General features: G+C 37.3%; 1 protein-coding gene across 1 annotated transcript; it reads right to left on the bottom strand.

The window, feature by feature from the left end:
- Nucleotides 1–345: 345 nt before the first annotated feature.
- Nucleotides 346–19,385, bottom strand: LOC145631516 (uncharacterized). Its single transcript, XM_081683616.1, has 11 exons — nucleotides 18,822–19,385; nucleotides 17,788–17,874; nucleotides 17,501–17,573; nucleotides 14,200–14,950; nucleotides 3,307–3,395; nucleotides 3,118–3,221; nucleotides 2,933–3,032; nucleotides 2,280–2,355; nucleotides 2,069–2,183; nucleotides 1,441–1,972; nucleotides 346–1,206 (listed from the first exon to the last, which is right to left on the bottom strand). Exons 1-11 carry the CDS (start codon nucleotides 19,135–19,137, stop codon nucleotides 714–716), a joined length of 2,736 nt encoding a protein of 911 aa, XP_081539742.1. The 5' UTR covers nucleotides 19,138–19,385; the 3' UTR covers nucleotides 346–713.
- Nucleotides 19,386–19,806: the final 421 nt, after the last annotated feature.

Below are 19,806 nucleotides of genomic sequence, written 5' to 3'. Positions count from 1 at the left end.
AGTATTTGTGATATTACATTGTAGGTGATTAATGCATGAGTGCACATACACATCTGGGAAATTAAATTTAGTACGAAGTATAATAATTATATCATTAACATGTAATATGCTGTAATTAATTCTTGAGTAGCGGATGAATTGAAAATAATGTGGATGTCATCAAATACGGATTATATTTCTATAGAAATGTTACTACGTAAAAGATACTATAGTATGTTGAAATATCTTACTTTGTGCCTTGTAAAATATGATTGTATCACTATACAGGTTAATATTTGTCTTAAAGGTAAAAAAGTGTCCTAAAATTCCAAATTTAACTATCCGGACACAACTTGTGAATCAATAAAAGTGAAATTTTATTCTATAAGTCGGAAATTTGTAGAAGTCTCTTATGCTGTTATGCATGGTTCTGCGTCTGATCTAATTTAATGACCTTTTGTAGTTACAAAACTAGATCATACTACGAATAGCTTCTTTTATTCAAATTCAGCACATATGCTGGTATCAGCTATGTTGTTAATCTTGCTATTCGAGTATCCTGATCTCTGTCATTATTACAAATATAGTCTCTTTCATGTACAATTTGGGGTGTACATACGTTAATGTGAAAATTCCGGTGAAATTCCAGTGTAGAAATAATTATATGAGCATTACAAAAAACTCCAAGCTTGCCAAAAATCAGTTGGTCTCTAAGCAAATATAGAGGGGAGACATCAGGTCTTAAACCTTTGTGTTAGTTTCTCAACACCTTCTCTACAGTCTCCAACAACGCGCTTAGCTCCTTCCTTCACAGTTGTACCAAATCCTGCTGCATTTTGTTGCAATTCTTGTACAGATCCACCTACTTTGGCAACAGCAACATCTCTGAATTCTGTCGTTTGCTTGCCTGCCCCGGCAATCCATTCCTTGATGGCTGAGATTAGTGACTGAATCCTTTGGATAATGCTGTTAATAATCTCTTTAGATTTTCCACCAACTTCACCTGCCATTACCTTGAGTTTGTCTAATAAATTATCAGCCCTCTCGGTGGTTTCCTCTACTGATAGCTTTTTCCCCACATTGGTCCATGTAATATCAGCTGAGGCCTCCTCACGAAGATCCTCATCAACCATAATTTTGAGGCCTTTTCTCTCCCAGCGGTCTCTAGCCTCCTCCAGTGCTTTAGCATGTTCTTGCACTCTTCTAGCTTCATCCTCTGCCCAAGTCCTGAAATGAAAATAGAATGTCATTAGCCAGAGATGTAGAAAACGTGTTTATGGGAAATTTAACCACAGAGCTAAAGGATTTCTTATATTTTAGTTTTATTGTTTTGTTTTGTTTTTTGTTTTTTGTTTTTTTTTTTTTGGGGGGTGGGGGGTGGTGATGGAAAGGGGCAACAAAGACGGTTAGATAATGAAGATGACAGCATCAACAGCAGCAATTCAAGCAAAACATACTTACCGGGCCATGGAAAGTGCCTTTCGCTCGACTTCCAGCTCATATTGCAATCGAACAATTGCTTGGTTTTCATCTTCAGTCTCTTTCTTGAGTTTTTCAATCCGTTCCTTCTCAAAAGATATCTCAACCTTGTTACTCATGACACTTTGCAATTGCTCCTCTAGCTCATGTCTCAATTTTGAAAGAACTTCCATCTCTGAATCCACAGTAGCCCGTTCCTTCATTAGGGCAATATTTTTTTCTTCTCTCTCTTCTCTTAGCCTTTCCACTTCTTGCATTGCTTCTTCAGCCATTTTCTGCACAGCATCTATTTTTTCTTTTTCCATCAGAAGCTCCATCTCAAAATTCGCATTTATATCCTTTTCCACTTCTGCCATCAATGCATTATGGGTAGCAACTGCTTTGTCAGCAATAGATTCTGCTTCAATACGAGCGAGCTCTTCACTGACTAAATCAGCCGCCTCTCCATTTGCAAGAGCAATTGCAGCTTGGCCTTTTGTGACTGGCTTATCTGGCTGGAAAAGTCTCGTGTAGCCTGCAATTTAACGTTAGTGGTCCATAAAACACCAAGCTAAGGGAACATTGGGAGAAACATAAACAACTACGCTATTAATACAGGAATTAGACCGACCAAATGCAAGTGCCACAATCCCCTGCTCTGATGCAGATAAGTCAGCCACAAGTGCAGGACATGCATCTGGGTCAATTCTGTCAATGTCTATGAAACCAGAAAGTTGGTGCAGGTCCTATTGAAAAATGCACAAGGCATTAGTTGTTTCGTTAGAATTAATATTTTGCAAATGATTAGATATACGGAGTACATAGTTATCTTAAATCCTAACCTTTCTATCAGCTTCTGGTAGCTGCCTCTTTTCCAAGGCCATCTTCCAAGTCACAAGATCCTGACGAGATAAAGGGCTGTAGAAAGAAATCGAGAAACATGCCATTTAAGTCATTTGAAGTATACTATGCTTTGACATCATGCACATTAAGTTCAAAGCAACTATGGCCAAACAGAACAGAGGTAGAATGTCCACATGATACACCACTACTACCCAGCATAATATCCCATTCTAACCTGTCAGCACAAGTAAAATATACTTAAAAGCTGTCAAACATTCTAAGGAATTAAAAGTGCCAAAAAGTTGGCCTAGTGAATTAGAGAAAGATATACATTAGTCCTTAAATTGCCGTACCCCTTTGCACAGAATGTTAACATCATTCTAGATACCACACACAGCTCTAAAAGCTTAATAAGTACATCAATAGTAAAGTCACAAACACAGATTTCTGTCAAGGTATCTATTCTCACCAAGTTCTAGATGTGTCCACTCTTGCCTAATCACTGCCCTCAAATGCTTTGTAGGTCCACCTCTACCACTATAGGCTCTATTAATAGCAAAGGTTCAAGGACTTAATCAATCATGTATTAACAATGAGCAAACCACATTTGACTCTCAAAAGCTTGCCTATTAGTAGAAAATGGAAGATTCACCTATCAGGATGGAAGTAGAAGGAACCTATATCTTCATCAGGAGAAGAAAGCATATCATGTCTAGAAAGCTTGCTCGATATAAGTCCAGCTTCTGCCAAACCTGGAACACAGGATTTATTAGTAATCTCTAATATGGCACATTAACCCAATAGCTCAAATCTTTTACTGACAAAACAGTATTATACCTTGGATAAATGAGAAGTCGGGATCTTCAGGTGTGATGTCATCAAATGCAAGCTCGGTAACATTTTCTATATACATAGCTGGATAGACCTTCAAGATCAAGTTTCTGAAAATGGAAAACCAAAACTCAATTACCACACATAAGCACATTAGTGTAAAACAAAGTAATGAATTTATATACCCACACATACCGTGAAAGAGCACTACTTGCAGAAACTAACCAACGGGCATACTCACGACGAGTGCATAGATCACCAGGTTGAGCATCACTCTCAATCACCTGAGATTAACGAAGGAATATATCAAGAGACAGAAAACTTCAGAACATGATAGAGGTTAGTACAACCAACAGATAATAACAAACGAAAAAGCAGAAAAGAAAGAAGAAAGCATTATGTTAAACAATATTTCATAGGTAGGAGTAAACAAAAATTAAATTTAAAAACCTTCTTAAAATATAAGGCTTCATAAATGAGAGTCTTCCCCGCAAGAGCATCAATGTCACAAAAATGTACACTGTTCAAGTGTTGAAGACTTTGATCTAGAGCTGTCAAAAGTTGACCCGACCCGAAATACCGACTCAAACCCGATTATTAACCGAACAATCTTAACCCGAAAAAATGGTGACCCAAACCCGACCTGAAACCAACCCTAGACCCGAGTATGTGAGACCCAGACCCAAACATGACTGACCTGGAGATGACCCGACCGGAATGTAACCCTTAAATTATTGACCTGAACCAAACCCGATTGAAACATAAATTGACCCAAACCCGTTTTAACCCTTCAAAACCCGAATTTAACCCGACTGGTTACTAACTCGACCTGAATTCAACCCGACTCGTTCCTAACCCGACCCGAATTTAACCCAACCTGTTACAAACCCGACCCGAAATCAGCCCAACTTGTTATTAACCTGACCCAAATTCAGCCCGACTTGTTATTGACCCGACCCGAATTTTACCAGACCTATTACTAACCCGACCAAAAAATATAGCCCCATCTGTTACTAACCCGACTCAAAATTAACACGACTTGTTATTGACCCGTCCTAAATTCAACCCAAATTGTTCCTAACTCGATTTCAAACCAGCTTAAATGCAATTTAGACCACCTATTGTTGATCAAAGCATTTTGTCTAGGGAGACCAAGTCGGTCTACGCCAGCAAAAGGAGTACATCCTCAAATTTAAGAGTTAAATATAGTTTATATTTGTTGTATGGTCAAAGGAGATAATTATCTTCCTAAATTATAGACTATAGTACCTTAATATATTACCATATATATTATAGTCAAAGGAAATAATTAGCTAGATAAAAATGATAATTATCTATTTATAATTAGTTAAACCCGAACATAACCTGACTTGGAAATGACCCGACCTGATTGTAACCTGCAAATTATTGGCTAGAACATAACTCAACTTGATTTCGAGAATGACCCGACTTGGAAATGACTTACCTGATTATAACCCGCAAATTATTGACTTGAACCGAACCCGATTTGAACTTGACTTGAACCCAAGAATGACCCGAATTGATTATAACCTGCAAATTATTGACTTGAATCGGACCCGACTCAAATGCAAAGATGACCCCACCTGATTCTAACCCGCAAATTATTGAATTGAACGGAACCCGACTCGAAACCGAGAATTAGCCTAACCCGTTTTAACCCGTGAAAACTCAAATTAAACCCGACCTATTGTTCACACAACCCAAATGTAACTCAACCTATTATTAAACCAACCAAAACCCGATAAAAAGTATGACCCGACGTAACCGACTCAAACATGCCCCAACCCAAACCCGACCAGCATTGGTTATGGAATTAATCCGAATTAACCTGACCCACTCTTACTGACCCAAACCCGACCCGTTTACCCGAATTGAAAGCCTTTATTTTTTTGACAATTTTTCATCCGAAAATAAAAATTGCCGAAATGTTTACCATGACCCAAAATACCCTCCGGGAGTCCACCTGGGTGCAACCATCCAATTTGCCTTTATACTACCAACTTACTAGTTTACAACTTGCATCGATTTCAACTCAAGCCCACCATGAACATTTATGACAACAAATAATGATCACATATGGTTCTAAATGACATTATATGACCCCGAAATGTATTCCATAAAATTACAAGACTTGTCAAAACCGGGGCCCTTAAAAAGCGAGGATATTAGCCTTTAATTTTTGAATTTTTTAACTTTTTTTCGCTTGGAAATAAAAATTGCCGAAATGTTTACCATGGTCACTAATACCCTTTGGGAGTCCAATTCGGTGTGTGGAACCATCCAATTTGCTTTTAAACGGCCAATTTACCGCTTTAAAACTTGCACCGATTTCTTTAACTCAAGCCTACCACGAACATTTGTAACAACATATAATGATCATATATGGTTCTAAACAACATTATATGACCTCGAGATGTATCCCCTAAAATATCAATGCTTTTCGCCACCAGGCCCTGAACATTCGAAATTTCTCAAAAAGCGTGGATATTAACCTTTAATTTTGGAATTTTTTGACTTTTTTTTGCCCGGATATAAAAATTGCCGAAATATTTATCATGGTCCCTAATACCCTCCGGGAAACCAATTGGGTGGGAAGAACCATCCAATTTGCCTTTAAACGGCCAATTTAATTACCGGTTTACAACTTGCATGGATTTCATTAACTCAATTCTACTAAGAACATTTATGATAACAAATAATGATAATATATGGTTCCAAACGACATTATATGACCCCGAAATGTATTACCTAGAAGTTCAAGACTTTTCGACAACGGGCCCGAATAGTCCAAAAATTCTAAAAAAGCGTGGATATAGTCTTTAATTTTTGAATTTTTTTACTCCTTTTCGCCCGGAAATAAAAATTGCTGAAATGTTTACCATGGTCTCTAATACCCTCTGGTAGTCCAATTGGGTTAAACCATCCAATTTGCCTTTAAACGGCCAATTTACCGGTTTATAACTAGCGTCGATTACATTAACTCAAGCCTACCACAAACATTAATGACAACAAATAATGATCATATATGGTTCCAAAAAGCATGATATGAACCCGAGATGTATCCTTAAAAATCTGAAGGTTTTTCGACCTAGGGCTCTGAAACCTATAAAATTTCTCAAAAAAACAAGGATATTAGTTTTCAATTTTGGAATTTTTTACTTTGTTTCGCCCGGTAATAAAAATTGCCGAAATGTTTACTACGATCCCTAATACCCTCCGAGAGTCTATTTGGGTGGGTGAAACCATCCTATTTGCCTTTAAACGGCCGATTTACCGGATTATAACCTGCACCGATTTAATAAACTCAAGCCTATTACGAACATTTACGACAACATATAATGATCATATATGGTTCTAAAAGACATTATATGACCAAGAGATGTATCCCCTAAAATCTCAAGGCTTTTCGACAATGGGCCCCGAAACCTCCAAAATTTCATAAAAATCATGAATATAAGCCTTTTGAAATTTTTTGACTTTTTTTTTTACCCGGAAATAAAAAATGGCAGAAATGTTTAACATGTTTCCTACTACCTTCCGGAAGTCCAATTAGGTGGGTAGAACCATCCAATTTGCCTTTAAACGACCAATTTACCGGTTTACAACTTCCATTGCTTTCATTAACTCAAGCCTACCACGAACATTTATGACAACAAATAATGACCATATATGGTTCCAAACGACATTATATGACCCCGATATATATCCCCTATAATTTCAATACTTTTCGACACCAGGCCTGAAACCTCCAAAATTACAAAAAAAAAAAATGGATATTAGCCTTCAATTTTGGATTTTTTTTACTTTACTTCGCCCAAAATAAAAATTGTCGAAATGTTTACCATGGTCCTTAATACCCTTTGAGAGTCCAATTGGGTGGGTGGAACCATTCAATTTCTCTTTAAACAACCAATTTACCGATTTGCAACTTGCATCGATTTCACTAATTCAAGCCTATCACGAAAATTTATGACAACATCTAATGATCAAATATGGTTCCAAACGACATTATATGACCCCGAGATGTATGACCTAAAATCTCAAACCTTTTCGACACCAGGGTCCGAAACCTCAAAAATTTCTCAAAAAAGCGTGGATATTAGCCTTCAATTTTGGAATTTTTAGCCTTTTTTTTTTCGCCTGAAAATAAAAATTGCCGAAATGTTTACCATGGTCACTATTACCCTCCGGGTGTCCGATTGGGTTGTTGGAACCATCCAATTTGCCTTTAAACGGCCAATTTATCGGTTTACAACTTGCACTAATTTCATTAACACAAACCTACCACGAACATTTATGACAACATATAATATCATTAATAGTTCCAAATGACATTATATGAACCCCGAGATGAATCCCCTAAAATCTCATTTCTTGTTGACACCGGGCCCCGAAACCTTTGAAATTTCTCAAAAAAACATGAATAATTAGCCTTCATTTTTGGAATTTTTTTTGACTTTTTTTGTACGGAAATAAAAATTGCCGAAATGTTTACCATGTTCTCTAATACCCCCACGGAGTCCAATTGGGTGGGAGAAACCATCCAATTTGCTTTTAAACGACCAATTTATCGTTTACAACTTGCACCGATTTCATTAACTTAAGCATACTACGAACATTTATAACAACAAATAATTATCATATATGGTTTCAAACGACATTATATAACCCCGAGATGTATTCCTTTAGAATTTAAAGACTTTTAAACACCGGTCCCCAAAGACTACCTCGTGGATATTAGGCTTCAATTTTTGAATTTTTTTCGCCCAGATACAAAAATTGTCGAAATGTTTACTATGGTCTCTAATACCCCCCGGGAGTCCAATTGGATAGGTGGAACCATCCAAGTTGCCTTTAAATGGCCAATTTATCAATTTACAACTCTCACCGATTTCATTAATTCTAGCCTACCACGAACATTTATGAAAACATATAATGATAATATATGATTCCAAACGGCATTATATGACTGATGTATCCCCAAAAATTTCAAGACTTTTCAACAACGGGCCCTGAAACCTCTAAAATTTCTCAAAAAGCATGGATATAGCCTTTAATTTTGGAATTTTTTTACTTTTTTTTGCCCGTAAATATAAATTGCCGAAATGTTTACAATGATACCTAATACCTTCCGGGAGTCCCATTGGAGGGTGGAACCATCCAATTTGCCTTTAAATGGCCAATTTACCAGTTTACAGCTTGCACCGATTTCATAACTCAAGCCTACCACGAACATTTATGACAACTTATAATGATCATATATGGTTCCAAACGGCATTATATGACCCCGAGATGTATCCCCTAAAATCTCATAACTTTTAGACAACGGGCCTCGAAACCTCCAAAATTTCTCAAAAAGCATGGATATTACATTCAATTTTTGAATTTTTTCGACTTTTTTCGCCCGGAAATAAAAATTGCCGAAATGTTAACCATGGTCCCTTATACCCTCTAAGAGTTCCATTGGGTGGGTGAAACCATCCACCTTGCCTTTAAACGACAAATTTACCGGTTTATAACTTGCACTGATTTCATTAACTCAAGGCTACCACGAACATTTATGACAACATATAATGATCATATAAGGTTCCAAACGGCATTATATGACCCCAAGATGTATTACCTAGCATTTCATGAATTTTCGACATCAGTCCCTGAAACCTTCAAAATTTCGCAAAATGCGTGGATATTACACTTCAATTTTGCGATTTTTTTCGACTTTTTTAGCCCGCAAATAAAAATTGTCGTAATGTTTCCAATGGTCCCTAAAACCATTTGGAGTCAACCTGGGTGCAACCATCCAATTTACCTTTAAACAGCCGATTTATCAATTTACAACTTGCACCGACGCGATTTCATTAATTCAAGTCTACCACGGACATTTATGACATCAAATAATGATCATATATGGTTCCAAACGACATTTAATGACCCCGAAATATATTCCATAAAATTACAAATCTTTTCGACACCGGGGCCCCAAAACCTCAAAAATGTCTTAAAAAGCGTGGATATTGGAGTTCAAAATGTTTACCATGGTCACTGGTATCCGGGAGTCAAATTGGGTGGGTGGAACCATCCAATTATCCTTTAAACCGCCAATTTACTGATTTACAACTTGCACCAATTTCATTAACTCAAGCATACCACGAACATTTATGACAACATATAATGATCATATATGGTTTCAAACGGCATTATATGACCCTGAGATTTATCCCCAAAAATCTCAATGATTTTCGACACCGGGCCCTGAAACATTCAAAAATTTCTCAAAAAGCGTGGATATTAGCCTTTAATTTTTGAATTTTTGTACTTTTTTTCGCCTGAATATAAAAATTGCCGAAACGTTTACTGTGGTCCCTATTACCCTCCGGGAGTCCAATTGGGTGGGTGAAACCATCCAATTTGCCATTAAGCGACCAATTACCGGTTTACAACTTGCACTGATTTCATTAATTCAAGCCTACCACGAACATTTATGACAACAAATAATGATCATATATGGTTCCAAACGACATTATATGACCCCGAGAGGTATTCCCTAGAATTTCAAGATTTTTCGACATTGGGCCCCGAATACTCCAAAAATTCTCAAAAAACGTGGATATAGCTTTTAATTTTTGAATTTTTTGACTTTTTTTCGCCCGAAAATAAAATAAAATTTGCTGAAATGTTTACCATGGTTTCTAATACCCTATCGGAGTCCAATTGGGTGGGTGGAACCATGCAAATTGAATAAACGGCCAATTTACAAGTTTACAACTAGCGCTAATTTTATTAAATCAAACCTACCACAAACATTTATGACAACAAATAATGGTAATGTATGGTTCCAAAAGGCATTATATGAACCCGAGATGTATCCCCTAAAATCTAAAGGCTTTTCGACTCCAGGCTCTGAAACCTCCATTAATTTTCAAAAAGCGTGGATATTAGGCTTCAATTTCGGATTTTTTTTTACTTTTTGTCGCCCGAAAATAAAAATTACCGAAATGTTTACCATGATCCTTAATACACTCCGAGAGTCTAATTGGGTGGGTGGAACCATCCTATTGCCTTTAAACGACCAATTTATCGGTTTACAACTTGCACCGATTTAATTAACTCAAGCCTACTACGAACACTTACGATAACATATGATGATCATATATGATTCCAAACTACATTATATTACCCCGAGATGTGTCCCCTAAAATCTCATGGCTTTTCAAAAACGGGCCTCGAAACCTCCAAAATTTTCATAAAAAGCAAGGATATTAACATTCAATTTTGGAAATTTTTTACTTTTTTTAACCCGGAAATTAAAATTGCCGAAATGTTTACCATGGTTCCTAATACTCTCCGGAAGTCCAATTGGGTGGGTGGAACCATCCAATTTTCCTTTAAACGGCCAATTTACCGTTTACAACTTGCACCGCTTTCATTAACTCAAGCCTACCACGAAAATTTATGACAACAAATAATGACCATAATGGTTCCAAACGGCATTATATGACCCCGAGATATATCCCCTAGAATTTCAATACTTTTCGACACCAGGCTCCGAAACCTCCAAAATTTCTCAAATAGCGTAGATCTTAGCCTCTAATTTTGGTATTTTTTGACTTTTTATCACCCGAAAATAAAAATTGCCGAAATATTTACCACGGTCCCTTATATCCTCCGGGAGCCCAATTGGGTGGGTGGAACCATACAATTTGCCTTTAAACAGCCAATTTACCGGTTTACAACTTGCACTGATGTCATTAACTCAAGCCTACCACGAACATCAATGACAACATATAATGATCATATATGTTTCCAATTGGTATTATATGACCCCAGATGTATTCCCTAAAATCTAAAGACTTTGCGACACCGGGCCGAAACCTCCAAAATTTCTCAAAAAGCGTGGACATTAGCCTTCAATTTTGTAAATTTTTTACTTTTTTTCGCCCATAATAAAAATTGCCGAAATGTTTATCATGATCCTTAACACGCTCTGAGAGTCCAATTGGATGGGTGAAACCATCCAATTTGCCTTTAAATGACCAATTTATCGAATTACAACGGCCAATTTAATTAACTTGCACCGAACCCGACTTGAACCGAAGTTGATCCAAACTCGTTTTAACTCGTCAAAACTCGTATTTAACCCGACTTGTTACTAACCTGACCTGAATTCAACCCGACACGTTCCTAACCTGACCCGAATTTAACCCAACCTATTACAAACCCTACCCGAAATCAACCCAACTTGTTATTCACCTGACCCAAATTAAACTCGACTTTTTATATACCCTACCCAAATTTTACCAGACCTATACCTATTACTAACCTGACCAAAAAATTCAACCAAATCTGTTACTAACTCGACTCGAAATTAACAAGTTGTTATTGACCCGACCTAAATTCAACCCAAATTATTCCTGACCCGATTTCAAAGCACCTTAAATGCAATTCAGACCACCTTATTATTGTTGATCAAAGCATTTTGTCTAGGGAGACCAAGTCGGTCCACGCCAGCAAAAGAAAGGAGTATCATCCTCAAATTTAAGAGTTAAATATAGTATATATTTGTTGTAGGGTGAAAGATATAATTATCTTCCTAAATTATAGACTATAGTTCCCTAGTATATTGCCATATGTATTAGACAAAGGAAATAATTAGCTTAATAAAAATGATAATTATCTATTTATAGTTAGTTGAACCCGAATATGACCTGACTTGGAAATGACCCGACTTGATTGTAACCCGCAAATTATGGACTTGAACATAACCCGACTTGAACCCGAAAATGACCCGACTTGGAAATGACCCAACCTGATTATAACCCGCAAATTATTGACTTGAATCGAACCCGACATGAACCCGAGAATGACCCGACCTGATTATAATCCGCAAATTATTGACTTGAACCGAACCCGACTCAAACCTGGGATGACCTGACCTGATTCTAACTTGCAAATTATTGACTTTGAACCGAACCCGACTCGAATCCGAGAATTACCCTAACCAATTTTAACGCGTGAAAGCCTGAATTAAACCCGACCTATTGTTCTCCCGACCCGAATGTAACCCGACCTGTTATTAACCCGACCCAAACCCGATAAGAAGTATGACCCGACGTGACCTGACTCAAGCATGACCCAACCCAAACCTGACCCGTATAAGTTATGGAATTAATCCGAATTGACCCGACCCACTCTTACCCGACCCGTTTACCAGAATTGACAGCTCTACTTTGATTTACATCAAATTCTAGATTTCAAAGCATAAATTCATCTACTCAGGGATTTAAGGGAAAAAACCAGACAAGATAGAAATGCACAGCGGTCAAAGCTATATTGTCAATTAGGATACAAAAGTTTGTGAGTAGATTTAAAACTAGATGAAGTACAAAATGCACAGGCCAAAATGAAAAATAAATAAATAAAAAAGTAACGAACCTTACTCCAGTCTATAAATAAAATTTTTAAATCAGGACGTACATTCTTTTCAACCATCTATAATAATTTACCGTAACTAGCCTATTGTCTTTTAATGATGTTTCTAGTGTTTTATGCCAAATATAGAGCTCATATGTCGAGAATATTGACTATACTACGCTGCTGCCAGCTTTAGTTTGAAAGAGTTGGGGGGGGGGGGGGGGGGAGGATGGTAGATAAACTTAGTGCGTCAAATTCAGCCTTGTGAGGCAGATATTGACACATTCCCACTATGAAACCTACGTACTCAAAACAACCACATGCTAAATTCGCATAACAAATGACCCTTTGTTGCCTCAAGTAGTCAAATGTGACACAGGTCCCAACTTAAACTTCATACATTGTTTTGGAAGTACAATTACATGGCACTCCTAGTGCAATTTTTATGAGTGGGGCATCTTGAGAGCATAGGTGTCATGTCAAGTGTTTGGAAGTACAATAAAATGGCACTCCTAATGCAATTCTTATGAGTGGGACGTCCAGAAAGCAAAGGTGACATGTCAAGTAAAGGGTAGCCCAGGAGAATAGGCTTGTTAAATGGTTGATGAAACAGAAATATGTATAGAAAGGAGGAAGAACGGCAGTAATGGCCAGGCTGAATGACAATGGCAGCATGTTGGAGAAGGAGATAAGAATTTATTGGTGATCTTTTCATGCACAATTCTATGAATGGTATAATGGCCTACGGACAGCGAGGGACAATGTCTATAGAAAAATAATGATAGTGGGTAACTCTGAACAGGGGTTGAAAAATCCTTATCATACCACGATGGAAACTAGATCTATACTTCTTGGTATCCTTAATTAAGTTTTGGAATTGATGTTTGCATTCCATCAAATGTAAGTCAAGCAAGTCTGCAAAATGGCAATCATGGCCAGTAAGGTGGTCTTATCTATATGTAATTCTGTTACATAAATTGCCCAAAATAAACGACAGCACTTCCGGTGCACTTTTTATTCTTATGATGTCTAGTCAGTAATGGAAGCAATCATCCTAAGAGACAACAAATGAACAAAATATATAATTTAAGTGCCCCGCGTATATTCATATACAATTGTCCACTTTAGGGATATTGACAAATAAGATTGTCGATAGCCAAAGTCCCACAGGTTTATAATTTATTGTTAAGATTTCTCACAGGTAATGCTATTATTAGATGGCAGGAGGCTTATCTTAAGATTGCAAAACTACTTTCTCACAGCCTCACATATGATGGAATAATGCTATCGTTGAACGGCTAGAGGTTAAATGGAACTGAAATGATCAATGAACAATTGAAACCACCTCTATGGGCTTATGGCACTTTTTACTAGGCAGTACTTTAGATATTATTCCGATATTTGTTTAATTGTAAATGCCTAAATATAAGAGATCCACACTTCTAAGTCTCCTCAGATCACAAACATCCTAAATAGTCACACACTAAATGATAGCAATGCTTACAGAGTAACAGCAACCCAACACTTTCTTTGTTGTTAAAACAAGTTACTGAGTATTTCATAGGACGGTCTAGGCCATAACAGTATCTGATACCATAGAAGAGGTCAGCAGACATATGAAGATCACAACTCAAAAAAAATATAATAGAAGAATACCTTCAATACTTGCAATGCCGTCAAAGCTTGCGATTGAGTTTGATCAGCGACTGCAGGAACCAAAACCTTTCCAGGAGGCGCCATAAGTGCAGCAGAAAGTAATGATGGTGCAGGGATTCCACGAGAGGCAGAGACGTTTCTCAAAGATTGTGAATCAAAGATAGATGGTTTCTTCACCTCGTTGTCTTCCTTGCTTGTAACTGATGCAATTACTGGCTTATCACCACCAGGAACACTGTCAGTTCCTAGCGCTGCATTAGCAGTGGCTGAATGATCTACATTTTGAATATCGATAGGCACAACTACACTAGTCGATGGTTCAACTGCAGCATTGGAAGCATCGGTCTGGATTGCTGTGAAGGTTTCTTGCTGCTCATATGTGCCAAGGAGCACAGCACCAGCTTGAGCATCATTTAACCCAGCATCAAGGCGATCTTCTGTTTCACTCACCACAATGGTGTTCTGCCTATCTATGGAAGTAGATGTCATGTAGGAGCCATCTCCACTTTCTAATTGAGAAATTTCGGCTGAGTTTGGAACCATATCAGGACTGTTTACATCAGATAATGTGGAACCAGTTTGTAAATTATCTTCAGCAGAAGCATCAAGGTCATTCAATGTGGGATTTTCACTAACAAATAATGACTCTACATTGGTATCATCAACAAGTTCCCCTTGATCAACAAATTCAGTAGGTCCGTTACTTTCACCCTGCACATTAAATTTATCATCATTTACATTCTCTTTGTCCACCACTCAGAGAAGTTATATATTGGAGGGGATCTAAATGGGCACGTTGGGGCGAGCCGAGATGGCTATGAGAGTGTCCATGGAGGCTTTGGGTATGGGCAGAGGGACGCCGGTGGTGAAGCTATTATGGATTTTGCCCAATCATATGATTTAATTTTGGCTAATACTTGGTTTATGAAGAGGGATTCACACTTGATAACTTTTCGGAATGGAGCAAATGCAACTCAAATAGACTTCCTGCTCACAAGGAGCATAGATAGACAAAGTTGCATAAACTGTAAGGTTATCCCAGGGGAGAGTGTGGTCACCCAACACCGGCTATTGGTAATGACTATTCGTCTGAAAGAGAAGGCGAAGAAAAAAGTTAGACAAGAAGAACCAAGGATAAGATGGTGGACCCTAAGGGATGCAAAAGCTAAGGTTTTTACAGAAAAGGTAATTGAAGAAGCGGATTGGGATGGAGAGGTGGATCCGGACATGACCTGGTTACGAATGAAGAACTGTTTCCTAAGAGTGGCCAAAGAGGTCTTAGGGGAAGTAAGGGGAAGAACTTCGGTACAGAGAGATACTTCGTGGTGGAATGAAGAGGTGAAAGCAGTAATTAAGCAAAAAAGGGAATGCTATCAAGCCTTAGGAAAATGTAGGAGTGATGAAACCTTTGCAGCGTATAAGGAGGCTAAGAGTAAGGCAAAGGCAGCTGTTCGCCAAGCAAAAGAAAAGGCATATCAGGAGGTTTATGAAAAGCTTGATTCCAAGGAGGGAGAAAGGATCATTTATAAGATGGCAAAGAGAAGACAAGAGGCAAGGAAGGATATTGGCATGGTGAAGTGTGTCAAAGATAAGAACCAAATGGTCCTAGTGCAAGAGGAGGGCATCAAGGACAGGTGGAAGGGGTACTTTGATGAATTATTTAATGGAAGTAATGGAGTTGTGATAGGAGATACCTCTATGAGTGATGAAGAAATCAACATGGAGTATGTGCGAAGGATTAGGAGAGTAGAGGTGGAGATTGCACTGAGGAAGATGAAACCTAAGAAGGCGGTTGGCCCTGATGGGGTACCGATAGAGGTGTGGAGGTGTTTGGGTAAGATTGGTATTGATTGGTTAACAAACCTTTTCAACAAGATATGGACGGCTACAAGGATCCCACAAGATTGGAGGAAGAGCACCTTGGTCCCGGTTTATAAAAACAAAGGAGACGCTCAAGATTGTTCTAACTATCGAGGAATTAAGCTTATGAGCCATACTATGAAGTTGTGGGAAAGGGTGATTGAACAAAGGTTGAGGGCATGCACAAGCATTTCAGATAACCAATTTGGTTTTATGCCTGGGAGATCTACTATGGAGGCAATCCATTTGATAAGACAAATGATGGAGTTTTATAGGGTAAAGAAGAAAGATCTTCATATGGTCTTTATTGATTTAGAGAAGGCATATGACAAGGTGCCAAGAGAGATACTTTGGTGGGCAATGTTGAAGAAAGGTATCCCACGAAGGTATGTAGACCTAGTTAAGGATATGTATCGGGATGTGTCAACAAATGTGAGGACATGCGGAGGGTTGACAAAAGATTTCCCTATTACAATCGGATTGCATCAAGGGTCTGCATTAAGCCCTTTTCTTTTTGCAACGGTTCTAGACGAATTAACTAGACCAATTCAAGATGAGGTTCCATGGTGTATGCTGTTCGCAGATGATATCGTTTTGGTGGATGAGACTAAGGATGGGGTTAATGTCAAGTTGGAGCAATGGAGGCAAAGGTTGGAATCTAGAGGGTTTAAGCTAAGTCGGAGTAAGACTGAATATTTGGTATGTCGTTTTGGCACTCAGAGGGGGACAAGCAATGAAGTGGTGAGTTTGGATGGAAAGGATTTGACCATGAGTGAATGTTTTAAGTACCTAGGGTCGATCATCCAGAAGAATGGTGACATTGATCAAGACGTGACCCACAGGATTAAGTCAGGGTGGCTTAAATGGAGAGCGGCCACGGGAGTGTTATGCGACCGCAGCATTCCCTTAAAGTTGAAGGGAAAATTCTACAGGACTGCCATAAGACCAGTGTTGCTCTATGGTACAGAATGTTGGGCTTCTAAGAAAGAGCATATTAAAAAGATGGAGGTTACGGAAATGCGCATGTTAAGGTGGATGTGTGGAAACACTTTAAGAGATAGAATCAGAAATGAGGTTATTCGCAAGAAAGTAGGTGTGGCGGGCATTGTAGATAAATTAAGGGAAAATCGTCTGCGTTGGTTTGGACATGTAAGACGGAGACCCGAGGGTGCACCGGTGCGAAGAGTGGAAGAGTGGGACCATGGAGGGGTTAAACGAGGAAGAGGGAGACCAAAGATGACTTGGTTGGAAGGAGTGAGGAAGGATATGAAGTGCATGGATTTACGTGAGGATGAAGTTTTGGATCGTAAGGGATGGAGGAGAAAGATTTATGTTGATGACTACACGGAATAATCAAATTTGGTTCATGTTAGCCGACCCCACTTTTGGGATTAAGGCTTTGATTGATTGATTGATTGATTGATATACATTCTCTTTGTCCCCGTAAACCTCCTCTTCAGAAGACAACAATACTTCTTGCTGTTCCACCAACGGCTTCATCTCTTGCACTGACCCTGAAAAAACAAGTACAGCGGTATAATGACCTAGGTTTTTTTTTTTAAAAATGTAATTTCAAACCAACATATAAACTCAAAAAGAATATGTAGTGGGGCATCATTGGAAATTTTGGAACACTGATGGAGCAATATAAGGGTTTTGTTACTCAATAGCTAGTTTTAATAGATACATAACTTAAACACTACTATAACAAAGGACAGTGCTACTCACTTGAGCTGCTCCTCTTGCCCATTGATATTGCAGCAGAGGTGATTCCAGCAAAAAGTAAAACACCAGCAAGCCCTACTCCCAGAATTCCTGAAATTCAGCTACTTCAAGATCATTACAGTGACTTGAAAAAAGAATCAATAAAAACAAGATAGAGCAGCCAATAACTGAAAAGGAAATGACAATTCCTATAATGAGATGCAGCTTCAGACATTTCTTTAGTGAATCAACATCCTTATTTTAATGGTCAAAATCCCAGTTAGAAACTCACAAATTGTTTCCAAAATGAAAAGGTTCCACTAACTTAACAAAACATTCCCTTTGAATCCCCAAACTGCTTTAAATCGATCCTTTTTCAAAGATAAGTAAACGAAGTTCTCTGAAGCCACTATATTAACACTGATCCTAAACCCTTCTCTCCTTCTTATAGAAATATAGAATTAACTCAATTGCCAATAGTTCAAAATATATATATATATATATATATATATATATATATATATATATATATATATATATATATATATATATATATATATATATATATATATATATACACATATATATTTATATATATGTGGATACATTTGACATTTGTTACAAGTTCTTATCAAGCAAAAGAATAAATTATCACATTTCTAAACAAAACAGCATAATTGATAATCGTGTAAACCTACCATTTCCTCCAAAATTCCTACATATGTAGCTACATATTCTCAATTAGAACCAAAACTAACAGACTATAACAATTAAGCTATACCAAGTTCTGAAACACATATCATGCACAATCACAGATTAAATTAAGTACAATTATTATAATTCAATGTTTTCAACATTTTACTAAACACCAATTCTTACTAAGTATAATTCAATCAACCAAATTTACAACACCCAAATAACCTTTATAATCCAATTAAACCCAAAGAGCTTAAGAACAATTAATAATTAAAAAGAACCAATAAAACTCACAATAACAAAAAAAACCCTTAAACCCAATAAACCCCATAATCTAAAAGTAGAAAGAACAAAAATTTCACCTCCAATTCCATTTTTCTGGCCAGAATCATCAGGGTCAGAATTTCCAAACCAATCAGACAAAGCAGCATCAACAGAAGAAGCATTCAAATTAATCCAAGAATCCCCAGAACGACGCCGTTCTGATTCATCACTACCACTCTTAGCTTCATCTTGTGCAACACAATGAACTCGAAGATTATGGCGGCGGAAATTACCAGGGTTCGAGCCCCGAGCTTTGATTAACAACAATGGCGTCTGAGATTTCCTGAACTTGAAATTGAATTGAAGCTGATAACACCATGTTGTTCTTGGTGATGGTGTTGTTAGTAAACTCATTTCAGAAATCCCAGAAAATTAAACCCAGAAAATAAAATAAAAAAGAAAATTACCCAGAAAATGAAAAGGGGAAATTTGTGTAAATTTGTTGAGGGATTGTTTGGTGGAAGACTTTATTTTGGCACTTGAAAAAGAAGAAGATGTTCGAAAGTGATAGAAGAAGTATAGTGATATTCTGAAAATTGAGGGGTTGTTGTTAGAAAGTTGAGTACTGAAGAGAGGACGAAAATGGTGATGTGATCATCCTACAATGTTATCTACTTCTACTTTCTATATTTATCTAAGGTGAATTGGTTTTTTTTTTTTTTTAATCTTATGGAAGATAATAATAAGACTACATTTGAAAATAAAAACTAACATACATCAAAATTCAAAATGGTTATTTTTGCATAGGTGAAGATTATGTAGCAAAAAAATCAATTAATCGTATTAGTATACGAAGTAAAATTCTTACATATACATATACATATATATACACCTAACTCTAGGTATACCTGGGTGTATGATAGAGGTTCTCGAAATTTTTTCTACTTAGGTGACTCAAGTAAGAATGGTACCAAATTAACAATTTGATTATCTGGTTTTTCTTTTAGATGACCAATATGACTTATTAACTAATCACATAATTTTTTTAGAAAATTTATGATAAGGAGAAGAAAATTCTAATAG

The sequence above is a fragment of the Chenopodium album genome, chromosome 5 (assembly GCF_948465745.1).
Source record: "Chenopodium album chromosome 5, dcCheAlbu1.1, whole genome shotgun sequence".
Classification (NCBI taxonomy): domain Eukaryota; kingdom Viridiplantae; phylum Streptophyta; class Magnoliopsida; order Caryophyllales; family Amaranthaceae; genus Chenopodium; species Chenopodium album.
Note: the sequence above shows the minus strand (reverse complement) of the source record. Positions and strands in the feature narration are given on the sequence as shown.